Source organism: Synchiropus splendidus, chromosome 18, assembly GCF_027744825.2.
Source record: "Synchiropus splendidus isolate RoL2022-P1 chromosome 18, RoL_Sspl_1.0, whole genome shotgun sequence".
NCBI lineage: Eukaryota > Metazoa > Chordata > Actinopteri > Syngnathiformes > Callionymidae > Synchiropus > Synchiropus splendidus.
This window is the reverse complement of record NC_071351.1, coordinates 1,568,640-1,582,088: the sequence shown is the minus strand read 5'-3', so window position 1 is coordinate 1,582,088 and position 13,449 is coordinate 1,568,640. Positions and strand designations below refer to the sequence as shown.

At 42.9% G+C, this 13,449-nt stretch overlaps 1 protein-coding gene across 15 annotated transcripts in view; it reads left to right on the top strand.

Moving 5' to 3' along the window:
• camta1a (calmodulin binding transcription activator 1a) overlaps positions 1-13,449 on the top strand; it is a 268,368-nt gene that overhangs the window by 102,130 nt on the left and 152,789 nt on the right. For all 15 annotated transcript variants that reach the window (XM_053849460.1, XM_053849470.1, XM_053849462.1 and 12 more), the window contains one exon: positions 10,661-10,728. In XM_053849460.1, coding sequence (XP_053705435.1) covers positions 10,661-10,728 — 68 coding nt within the window. The remainder of the gene's footprint in view (positions 1-10,660; positions 10,729-13,449) is intronic.

The following is a 13,449-nucleotide window of genomic DNA, read 5'->3' as shown; positions in this document are numbered from 1 at the left end:
TAGTAGATGTTTTTGGGAACTGAGGGGTGGGAGAGGTGATGCCGAAAACATCATGGAAATGGAAAAAGGCGAACTGTAAATGAATGGATGTGTTGGCTGCTGGCGCTGTGGGTTCTGGCCCGGTGCTGAACAATTCTCCAGAAACGTTGATGCATGGCAATGAATTATATTACACCCTGGCAGCTTTACTCCCAGATTAATCTCCGAATTCAGTCAGTGATTTATTTCTTTCCACAATTTGCCATGTAAAATAAATACAATTAAAACAGAGTCAACTGGAATTGGAAGAAGGTCATGGTTAAGTTAAGTAATAAGATGAATAATTTGGTCATGTGATATTTGTGGAGACTTCTCGGGAAGAGAAGGGTGTTTTTCTTTCTGTTTCCTGCCTGGAAACCTGCCCATGATCAGTCAATGGCTGCCGGTGAACTGTGGCAGCCCAGACTGCACTAGATAGAAGTGATGGCTTGGGCCTTTGTTCAACCCTGACATGGCTGTTCGGATACCTTTGTTCTTGGACGAGAGGCCTATTCACTGGGTGCCGAGGGAACAAATTGAATCTGGTTGACAATTAATAGCCGTGCGGCATGTTTAATTAAGAGCATGTAACCAGCGAGCGACGTGAGGAGATAAACAGAGGAGAGCTAGACAGAGCTAGACCGGACTCACAAAGGAGCCGGCCTCAGCGTTTGGTTGATCGATTCTTGACCGTCTGCTGGGAGACGCTTTCACAGGCAGCGCGCCGCTCCACTCTCAATGGAGCAAACTTTTGATAGAGGAAAGATTTGAGACTGATAATGAACACGCGGCTGATGGGAATATGCAGATTGTGAGAGGGGAGACAACGTTTTCTCACTAGAAAGTAACAAGTGAAATGAAAACATAAAAGATAATAACTACAAAAATATGGCGTCCCCAAATGTTTGGAGTGCTTTTTATATGAATTACCAATAGACAAGCAGTGCATTCAGACTTGGTTTAATGCTTGAAGTGACATGATTGTTTTCGAACTTTACCAAGAAATAGAACAGTTAGTGGTCAGTGACTGGAGCTCATTCCTTTGGTTGGTGTTACATGAATGTTGAGCAACTCAGTGTGCTGTCTGCTGGTAAATCATTTATGATGTCAATCCAGTTTGGCTTCAGGCATCTATGACCTTCAAAGTTCCATATTCCCGTTATTGTAACATGAACACAAAGATGCTGCGCGCCTGGGGAGTTGGAAGTACTGAGTACTGACAGTTTGTCTGATGGACGAAACAATATTGGCCATGAGCAGGCGATGCTGTGGACAGATAGTCACACACACATGCACACAAAACACACACCCTGAAGCACTCACACCCACTTCAATTAAAGCGAACCTTCCTCTAGAACTAACAATCACATCAGTCAAGATGGTAAGTGCTGAGGGGAGATATATTAAGAACTGTTCATGGGAGGATTTGACTCTTCTTACTACTGTGTGCAGTCGTTGTCTGTATTCTGCCTGGACATGTGTGTGCTGACAGGCGTGAGACGAATGACAGGAACAGAAATTGGAATTACACTGGTTCATGTTTGAATTGAGTCTGTGTGCACCCTACAGACTGTAATAAAAACAGAGGAAAGTGGAGATAAGGCATGAGTTTTAATACAGAATTTGGTCTTTTCATGCTGATGAGTAGTTTTGCAAGAGTTTGGTTGGCTAACTGGCCCAAGGTGGAGACTATAGCTCCGGTGCTGTAGTGGTTTGGTGTTCTATCGTGGTCCTTCTACAGTCCTGCAAGAACATTAAGGTCATTTATTTGTGGGTTTTTTTTTATGATTGTACATTTTATACACCAAGCTCTGTGATAAATCATTTGCATTTGATGCAGTAGTTGCAGGTTTTTTTTGGCCATCTCTCTGTGAATATTCTTAGCGTATCCGATTTAAATTTTAATGGGTCCTACTGCAGACAATCCAGGCATTCCTGTTGTGTTATATTGTAAAGACAGCTGCCTTGACAAAGACTGCTCTCTGTCTTGACTTCTCACGAAAATCTCCTTAATTCGTTGACATGAAGCTTCACCCCCCAAAAAAACTGATTTAAGTAAGTAAGATTTCAGTATGTCACACAACAAACAGAAGGTTCTTGTCTCCCTAGTTGCGTACCACCTTAACAGATTTTCTTCAGAGACCTTGAAATCAAAGCCCTAATTTCTTAAAGAAAGCTTAGCATTTGCAAAATGTTTTCCACAGGGGCAGATGGTAGCATTGCAAACGTTACGTACGCTCTTGCAAAAGAACCACACCCATGTCAACCCAAGTGAGACAATAAACACTGGGTGATGTACTGTACCTCCTCGAGTGGGTTGGACCCTGCTGCTGTTTTTTCATTTCTTCAGTTGAAGAGACATCTTTAGTGGGCCATCACCATGAAGTCTTCTTGGCAGTTGTTTTAAGTAAGGTCAGTGCCATGAAGGTTTCACCACATTTGGTTCTCCTCGGTTGGGCTGTCAGCAGGTGGCCCAGACATCCTGCTGTACAGATGATGAAGAGGACACGCAGGGTGGGCACTGGAGTTCAAACAACTACCCACCACCGGTGGGCTGTTGCGGCCTCTTTTCTCTTGTGTCCAGCAGTGTATCACTAGACAACTGTGAATGTGCTCATGTAACTTTTTTTTCATATGACTAATGCAGTGCAACGTATTTCCACCTTCAGCACACCCTTAAGTTTTGCCAGAAGTTTTGCCAGAAGGGGATAAAAGATAAAGGTGTAATGGAATCATTACACACATCTCAAGGGTAGAGCAGTAGGAGGTCCCATATGGGCTCTAAAACAGCAGGCGCACACACATTCACAGCAGAACTACAGGGTCGCAATGCTGCCTAATTATGGATGACAAAGATGGATGTATTTCATTTCACTCAACTTTAGATCCAATTCTCATTCTGTATCTCGAACACAGCTAGAAACATGCCCCCACATAAACACCAGTCATCAGTCCTCAAGTTTTATCTCGCACTTCTATGCTGTTGGTCTCCCAGGGCAGAAAACCTTTTAATTTGAACATATAATCCTCACCACTAAAAAAAAAACCGTCTGACCAGATAGAGAAGTCATTTCCGCCTGGTGTTGAATTGTATTTTCTAGACTCAGGCTCCAGCATCTTACCCAAGCACGTGGATATATCAGTGAGAATGGATCAAATACACATGAACATTGATTCACTTGTGAAAATGTTAGCAAGAAGGATATGTCATGTTTGGCAAAGCATGTAACTGCAGTTTGAGCTATTCAGGAAAAGGCAAATGATAGAGGGAGGTATCTTATTTTGGGTTTGGGTAGTAGTTTAATTGCTATTATTACTCATGAGATTGGATGTTAAGCTTTACATTACCTTTACCAAACAATTGCACTGTGTGTGTGTTTTGGCTCCCAAACAAGACATTAATACCGACCGTTCTGGAAGCTCATGGCTCATTTCTGCATCCAAAAATGAGCAATGGAAGTTTCATACTGGTTGTGCAGCCATGGACTTTCCATCAGTGTTCAGTGGCATCTGACCAAAGACCGTGATTGAGATTTTCAGCCTCATCAAGACATTCTCTGCCCCCTTGCGCCCCTGATTTACCAATCACTATTTGTTTTGATTCCCACTCTTTCATTTTAGATTCACCTCTGATTTAGTCTCTTTCCTGCGGTGCTGAATATTAAAGTGGGAGCTTGAACACACGCTCTCAGACTGAAACACATGGCTCGTAGCCAAAAGTAAAATTGAAGGAAGTGAAATGTATTTGACACCACTTGATGAGTGGAGTTGAGTCACTGCTGCTCTTTATAAATCGAGAGTGGAGGTAAAGTGCTTTGGCAGAGATGGTCAGGGTTTTTGACTTTTTAACAAGCACCAGTAACTACAGTACCATATCCCTGCATTGTTTAGGTAAATCACTAAAAAAGAGAAAAAAGGAAAACAAAATATCACTCGTTCTATTGCTTTTTTTTGTCCAATTGCACTGGGATATATGTTACACTTCCCTGAGTTGCCTTTGTTCAATAGCATAATTCTGATGAAACGTGCAAATGCTTGAGTGTATTCGTGCCTTCACTGACTTAACAAATCTGTGCTGACAGATCAAAGTGCCGTTGCATGAGATATGTAAGCATAAAACGGGGAGTAGTAAGCAAAGCCAAGTTTGCTGGTGAAACAGCTGCTGTGGGGAACATTGATTTGGTGAGCAGATAGGCATGCAGTCTTCAAGAGCGATAGAACACTTCCCAGGAGAAGGCCTCCTTTTTCAGCGCAGTCCCATGACCAGCATGCCAAGTGAAAAAGCCATTGACCAACCACCGTAAAATATCTAAGCTCACCACAATCGATGCCAAATTGATCCCAGAACTATGTATAATGTAGAGCAGTGGACAGCCTGTCTCATGCTTCTTGCCTCTCGTATAGAAGAAGGTCTGTCAGCTGTGGGTGCTGATAGGAACAGCATAGATGGGAGAACAGAGCAAAATTTCCCAAGGTAGACTGCGGATGCACTGCAGGATGTGTGAAGATGACCGTCGTCACAAGCTCTTGCGAGTCATTTCTGGGTGACTGCCATGTTGGCAGGTAAGAAAGCATGACAATTAACAGTAGTAAAGGGCATATTTAAGGTGGTGTCTGTTTTACGTACTGTGTACAGTGGGTTCGTATCCTTCGCAGCCATCACCCAAGCTATGACGGACTGGTTCCTCAAATGAGCAAGTCCAGTTCACGCCACCTGAACTTCTGTGAGACCCGTAAGAGAAATGCTGCACAATATAGAGGACATTTTAAACAGACTAAAGATGAAAGACATAGTTTTAACAAGAGACCACCTGGCCACAAAATATATATTTGTTTTCCTTTGCTTTGTGCCAGAGCGTGCTCCAAATATATGCTGTCGTTGTCAGATAATCATTTTGGTTGGTGATTAAGGCAGAGCTGATCCGATTCTGCAGTGCTGTGGACAACGTAAATGCTGTCCCTCGTCTCTCAGCCCAGACATCTTTTGGAAGTTCCATGCAGGTCCTAATGAGCAGAGTGCTGAAGAGGGCATCTTTTTAACCCCAGCGCTGGGAGTCGTATAACAGCATCACTTCTCTTCAACAGATGCCAAGTGCAGCTGTCAACAACTCCACACCCTGCTCATCCTCCATAACCAGACTTCATTGTTTCTTGTTTTCACCTCCTCAGCTTCTCTTGCTATCATGTCTCAGTAGCACTCCCTTCCCCTCTCTCTTCCCCCCACACTGCTCCACACTGTCCGGACTATTTGTCTTGATAGAATATCCACTGCATCCCATTATGAACCGTGCTCCAACAATCCTTAAGGCTAGCTCGAGGTTATAGCTCACTACAATAGTCACTCTCCCCCCACCCCTCTTGAAAGAGTAATACAAGATTGCATAGATACATTGAGGGGTTCTTTATTGCTTGTGCATTAAGAATTCATGATGTGTAAACAAAAAAAGCCCAAAATGAGTCAGCAAAGACGCCTCTGCTGGCAGGATCGGACCTTATATACTTTTTAATCACCGTGGCTTCAGGCTCTCCTCGTTTTAAATTCATTTATCATTGTCCCAGTGAGAAGAACGGCATCCTTGGGATCATGTATGATTTTTTTTTTTTTTTTTTCTAATTTCTTATAACCTGTTCTGGTTCAAAGAGCCAGTGCAATATCAAAATAGTTATCATTCATCAGAACAATCGCCTTAAGTTTGGGTGAACTACACCCCCAAAGCCACCAGTGACCAATCTACTTAGGCATAGCCCTGGGCTGGTGACTTTCCTGAGCAGCCCTAGGGGAAATATCAGATGACCTGGCACTCCGCTGGAAAGCCCAGGTCATCAGGGAGGGCTCCTCTCACCGCCACCCGCCAACCCGCTCTGTCCCTCTCTCATCCACTTCCTGCTTTCAAGTGCGGGGCAAGGTCAAAGCTTTGTGAATGCATTCCCCAGACTTCGCCACGGGCGGGCCAGAGGCGCTCTTCTCTCTTTTCTTCCTGGACTTTGCTCCATCTATTCTATCACATCCTCCTGCTCCGTCATATTCATTTCATTAGCTCAAGCTCTTACTGCAATCGATACTGTTGCTAAACTTAGTTTTTCTAATACAGCTATTTGTTAAATGCCTTTTCATTAGTGTCACTTGAGCACTTCTGTAACTGGGATGGCGCTGTAATAGAAATCACATACTGTAATAGTTGGCTCGTGTTTTGGGTGATAAATGCTTTTTTTATTGAATATGCTCACAAAGGAGAAGTCATTACTGTATCTCTACGTAATGTGTCTCGTAAATCGTGGGGTTTTAAAACTAAGATTACAATTTCAGACAATGATGTAATTGATGGTATTTTAATGTTGGGGTGGTGCAGACTGAAATTAGTTTCACAGATTGGCCGTCCTCGCTCTGTATCATTCTCACATCTCATTTGTTGTCTGTACAAATGCCCCTTCGGATAAGACGAGGCAGGGAAACGAGCTGAACTGTGAAGTGGATGTGTTTAGAGGCAGGTGTCTGATACATTTTGTGATAACGCCTAAAGTATTTTCTTCTAATAGAACAGCAACAGTTGCTGAAAGTGATCCACTCTGTCATCCAAATGCCAGCATCCTCCTAACTAATCTCTCTCTCGCTCTATATATCACAGTGAAAAGGTCTGGTCAAGTCGCTGCAAATTATAGAAAGATTGCTGTTGAAAATCATGGGGCATTATTGAGTTAGACTCCAGTAAATGCTCATTGAAATATGAAGTTTATCATCCCACTGTCTGTTTTCTGAACAATATTGTCCAGCATATGGAAACTATAGAGTGGTGTCTCATGAGTTTTCATTTGTGTTGCTTGATAAAAAGGGCAAGAAGGACATGCTTTTGTTGGTTTCTGAAAATAGTTATACCAGTACTTTACTGTCTGGGTCAGTGTTGCCTTCTTGTCCATATTATGCTTCCCCTTTTGTGGACTAAATTCACAGAACACAAGATATTATGCAGGTTGTGGACTAAATTCACAGAACACAAGATATTATGCAAGTGGTCATGATATTCTCCATTTGCTTAGGTTGGCCTTAGGGTGCCAAACCTGAGCCTGAGAAAAATTTAAATCATAACTACCATCACATGCTGCAAAGTATTAAAACCTTTGAAAGCCGAAAGATGTTTTAGAATCATATTGTTATTTTAAAGGATACCCTGCTGGCGAAGCCACTAGCTTACTCGTGTCAATATGTATCTCCAGACTATCAAAATATTAGGATTATTTGTCGGAAAATATTTTCAGTGTGCTGCTGCCCTTATCCTTTGTGCTGAGAAATAAAATGGTATGAATAAGTTACTGTCGTCTCCAATTCTAGATAGGAAGACATTTCAAATAGCTGATTCTCTCCAGAGAAAATGTTGCGTCCTCCAAGTGAAAATATAATGAAAGGCAAAACGGTGAAATCCAGTCATTTTAAGATGAGCATTTTTCTATTGTGACTCGTATTTTTGCCTGGAAATGAGATTGAGTGCGTGCGCGGCGACAGCAAGCGGGGCTCGGAATAGGCGAAACCAGAGGCTAGACATGCTGATGAAAATGGGAGTGACACCTCCTCAAGAGCATGTTAATAACGTGCCAAGCTGAGACAGGTAAGCTGTAATCAGGTTGCCTGATGGTAACTTGTAGACGGAAGCACACAAACATTGGCCTCTCCATCTCCATCAGCCCTGGAACTGCTCGTCTACTCCATCATGTTCCGGGGCGGCCCGCTCCGCTAACTGTATGTCAAAGCTTTTACAGAAACAAAAGAAACAAATGAGATGGCTGAGTCGCAACAAACAGCTGTAGGTTGTTCGTTCTGCTGGAAAATGAAAGGCTCCCTGTGCTGTAACCTGTTTGCCAATTAGAAGACGGTATTACCATGCACACCCCGTCCTCCACTGCTGCCCTGCATTGTTTTGTTTTTTTTGTTTTGAATTTACCTCCCCATCTCCTTATTTGAACTGCATTACAAGAACATATGGAGAGAGAGCCTCAGTATGGATCATGTCAGTTCAGAGGCATGAGGGGAAGAAACGCAAACAGACTTGCAGGAATCTGACTGATGAGGGTGAGTGGGGTAGGAACCGTGTGTACACAGAGCCTCCTCTGAATATTTCCCCTGCGACACCTTGCAGACCAGAGAATTTTGAGGTCAGCAGATAGAGTCCAAAGCCCATTGACAGCTGCTGGTTTGACTTTGATGCTCCATCAGTGTTCAGCGCATGGCTTGCCCACCACGGTACTCCCCCGCCCCACATCCACCAACCCGCCAGCGTGTTTGCTCAACCTGAACGCACGCTAGCCTCTCATTATGCCGCCCATGCAAACTTTGTCTCTTTGCAGCTGTTTAATGGCCCCACGTCTGTTTTTGTTTGTTTCCTCACCATAAGATTATTCCACCTTTATGGTTGGTCGGGGGGTTGAAATAATCCCTGGCATCTGTTCGGAGCGGGAGGGGGTACATGAAGAGCTAGAGGTACAGACCCGTTCCTTTATTCGTAATACGAGACCACGCGGCCCCCTCTTTCATCGTCTTCTGGGCTGTGGCTGGGTTTTTAAGACAGGAGTGATGGAAAGGATTGTGTGCTAACAGGCACAGGGGTCACTGAAAGAGCTTCCCGCTGCTCTTTATCCCTCCCAAAATGAGCAGAGAATAGCAGGGAATAATCGAATCTTTGCTCTGGTGCGCTAATTTACTTACAAATTTATGCAGGAAACTAACTTTGCTTCTGTGAGCTGCTGATTTCCCCTACTTTGGGTGGGACTTTTGATATTACTTACTAACACGTACATACTGGAAATACAAAGGAACGGACACCGAGTATAATGGAGCTCGAACCCAAGAGTGGCAGTAGTGACTGGAGACGTCACATCTCACTGTTTTGAAGGGAACCTTTTGAGAAGCTTTGCATCAAACCAACGTCGTGAATGTTTCTATCCACTTGACGGTATACACGCCAACATGGTGGTGCTTCGTACCTGACCCTTCAGAGAGTTTGTTGAGTTTGTCTTTGCTGAAGCAATAGGTTTTATCTTTCATGCTTCAGAAGAGCCACACCAACCGTCTGACTGCTTTATTGTCCGTCTGAAACTGTGACAGACTCACTGCTGACGGTGTGATCTCGAGAAGGAAGCAGTAATTCTCTAACTTTAATTCACTATCTGATTTATTAATCTTTGGAATTATTGAGCCTCTAACTTTATATTGGCAGCTCAATAACACAAATCAATGTGACATTAGCTTGCAGTTATGTAGTCACACATAAAGCGACATTTTAAATGACTCCTGCTGAAAAAATACATTGCTCATTGTTCAGGTAGCTGATTAAGTCTTAAGAATCATTTCCCTGGGTCAGGTGAAATCAATTGTAAATATAGCCACAAGTCATGTTCTTTACAACACTGACGGAGGTGAAATAGTTTGCATCTTTCACGAGTGGTATGATTTTCTTCAAGTCCAAAAAGCAAGCTGTGGTCTCAGGGAGACCAAAAGCAAAGCAAACATAAAACAGCAGGATCAGCTTTTGTGAATGCCTCGTGCTTCCTTGTTGCTCCTCATATATTTGTTTTTGTATTTTATGGGAGACATTATTACTCCACATGGGCAGGACAAGAAACAATGCAAACAAAAATATACTCACATCTTAATGTTGTATGGTAGGACGAGTGGAGTTGCTGCCGTTATTGCTGTTGTTTTTCAGTTTTGTTTGGCCAAACGGAATTCTTAATCACATGGTTGTTGCATTCGTGAAACAGCTAAATGCAAGATTATGCCTCACCGGCTTTTATCGTAATGCATCATGCTCACTGAAATATGTATCGGTGGGAACGCCTTCATAAGTCTATGGTCGTCGTGACACCAACCATGAGTTGCTAGAATGAACAATTATTTCTTGCTGTGTGGATGAGTCCTGTTTCAGTATGGCTTCATTTGCCTTCACATATGAAAATCAGCTGGTTTTCTTTTACATATGACTTGACGTTGTAGTTATTTACCTGTGTCTGATGTGTCTTTGTATTTTATATATATGCATTGGGGTTTTTGGAGAATGGCTGGCTACTAAGTCTCCTTTATCTTCACTCTCCAAAGGATCCAGTGGGCAGGTCAAGCATACTAAACATGGGCGTTTTTGAAGTATCCTTATTTATGCCAGTGGCAGTCTGGAGGACTTTCTGACTCAAGTTTCTCTTTGTAGAAGTGACGAGCATGCGTCCACAGCGTTTTTCTGACGTGGCGGTACACATGCATGTCAGTAGCGTCAGACTGGCATGTAATTATTATTCAGAGGTTAAAGAGTACATTGATCCATCCCAGAGTTTCAAGGGCAGATCAAAGAGATTTCGGGTGGGATTGGACCGAAAATGTTAAAAGCTGCTTTCCTTAAACACAGACACGTCAATCTTCCTGTTCGCACCTTGATGTTCTCTGAGGAGAACCCGATCAAAGCATTTGTTACAAAGACGGTCTCATAAGACGGTCTGACCTCAGCCGCATCCTTTCACTAAACTCTCACCGTCTTGCCTGTCTGAGCTGTGCAGCTCTGCCCATGATTCCACTCTCTTCGTTGTTCTTTAGGCGCCGAGTCTATCAATGTATAATGGATCACAATCGTATAATTACAAACGCCTTTTCTTCTTGTGTTCACAGGAGATTGCAGCTTACTTAATAACCTTTGAAAAGCATGAAGAATGGCTAACAACATCGCCTAAAACAAGGTAAGGCTATTAAATTGACCTGAAAAGCAGTCAACCATTTTCCACCAATGTTTGTTTCATTTCTGCTCCCAATGCTTTGACTAGACAAGCAATTAAAGCCATTCATCAGCAGGCTTGACACCAGATTACAAACCACTTCACCACACGTAAACTACTACATATCTCCCAGATGCTGTTCAACAAACCTGGAACCAATGAGTTCTGTTTCGTGGAGGAAATACATCCTATATGTGGGGCTGTGAAAGTCAGTACTCTCACCGTTTTCCCGGGTTTCATTTCATTAAAACCAATCAACGGAATATTGTGTGTGTGTGCTAAGTGTGTTTTTAGATATCTGGTAGCTGGCAGCATAGTTCTCTAGGATAATGTATGTCTGTCTGTGTGTTGCAAGTTTTTAAGAGGTAAAAATGGCAGCATATTCTTTGACATTCTTTGCGGATTACAAGTGCATTCTGGGATAATACCATTTTATAGCATTCGACCTTCTTAGAGTGTCTTGTTTAGGTTTCCAGTCAAATGTGTTGTGAAGAGAATAATAATGGCGGTGCCATTGAAACTTTTCACTTAGGAATATTGGTTCAAATTCAACCAATGTTGTAATCAGGGATCATGTGAAATGCATGGCTTCATTTTATGAAGAGCATATTTAAGATAGTTTACTGTGGAACATACAGAAAATAGTTTAAATTTCATTGATTTTTTGGTAATTCATTCAAATGCAATACATCATTGACAGGGAGTCACAGAGCCTCGGACTGCCTCGACTGCTGTTTTCCAGCTATCTTTCATTTTTGTAATAGACATAAAAATAAACTAGATTATCATTATTGGGGGAGTGACTGTATGACACCCAGAGCAGCTGTGGGTCAGTGCCCTGCTGAATGGCACTTGCCCAAAAACTGAAATGGCACCTCTCCAGCTTCACTTCAGATATCACCCTCCATATATTAGAGCCAGTTATAGAAGCACATGTGTTGCAGTACTGTTTATTGGCTCTCCAGAACTCTTCTGTGCTTAGTTAAAGCTCAACCCCTCACTTTTGAGGCAAGATTTTGAACCACACAATACATCCAGATGACAAATGGTTGTGACAAAGGTGAATGATAGCAGCTATGACTGATTGGCAAACATATGCAGAAACGAATCATCTTCTTCTGGATTAAAATACCCTCCAAATGCGGAATGTTGATTCCCATTGGTGACAGCCACTGCTTAAGATGTTATCTTGTGACCAGACAACCGGCAGAGGCCCTATTGTGCCATCTACAAAACATAATTCAAAGCAAATATAGCTTTAGTGTCCATGTTCATGCATTTTAAGTCACTGCAATATGTTTCATAAAAAACCTGTCTCACTCCTTGTCTGCTAGCATGGCTTTGCTTTTGGGCTTTGGTAGGGCTCGTGCATATGTAAATGGACCGTGGGTTTACTGATATAGAACGCATTTCTCCCCGCACACCCCCACTCACCCACTCCTGCCTTGGAGGGACATTGATAATAGTCCAGCATGAAGACACTGCCAGGTAGAATACATTGTCTGTGTTTTTATAGAACACACAGCTTACCTGGTTCTGTCTTTTTTTTTTTTTTTTTTTTTGCTTTTACCTGTAGCCAGGACAGATATTGCATTGTGACAATATGATTAGTTTACACTGTCACATTTATAGCAAGGCTGCAATAATCTATTCTTTAATTTAGTATTTAAATTACTGTAAATCTCCATGGCATAAGTGGTTGGTGTGCATCCTATGTTCGATTCCAGCATGAGGCAACTCTTGGAATGAACCTTGGTCCTAATGTGTGCAGTTTGTATGTTCTCCCACTACTAGTCCAAAAACATACAGAGATTAATTGAACTGTAAGTTGTCTGTTGTCAGTGCCCTTTATTTTCTGTTGGAAAACTAGTGCATGCACATAATCAATTTTAAATACACTTCAGCATGGTCAGTCTAATATTTTCATAAATCTTTAGTCCTAGTTTTTGGGAATACAGTAAAAGTATAAATAATATTTCCACCCGAATCCATCCTGGAAAAGGCACTTGACTGATACATTCTGGAGAGCAACATTTTGTCCAGGGATTCCTCAACACAGCTGACACTCACTGTCACTCTGGTTAGTGATTCCGGCCTCATGTCGTGGGTGTGCTGGTGCTGGTGGGTCAGAATTGTGCCACCAGGGAGTGCCCCAATGTGTTCACCTGCAAAACACCTTACGAAAACATATATCTCATACGAAAGTGTGCGCACGTCCAGAAAGGCAGACTGTGGAGTGTTTGTATTTCTGTAGATGTCAGGGAAAGGGCAGGGTGTGGTGATGGATGTTGGGGCAATGAAAGGTTGAGGGGATTGAAAGGGTGAAACATACATGTGTGATTGATGGAGGCTGATTGATGGGTGGCCTCTATATCAAAAGCTTTCTGCTCAAGTTCACGTGTGAAAGGTCAAAGACAGGACACCTGTGGTTAAGTGCTGCTTTATCATATGTCACCGCCCATCTTGAGCGCGTGTGACTCGCTGTGTCTCGGCGTCTGACTGTGAGTGGGCCGGCTGCATTTGGCTGACCCTGTGGGGAATAGGCTAAGTAGGCTAATTCTCCCCCTGCCAGCACCTGTAGACAGGGTTAGCAGGGCATAAAGGGAGGCAAAGATATGCCGCAGGGTCACACATGGAGAGACGGCGTAATGTGCGACTGCACGGCCAGCGAGTCACACAGATGAC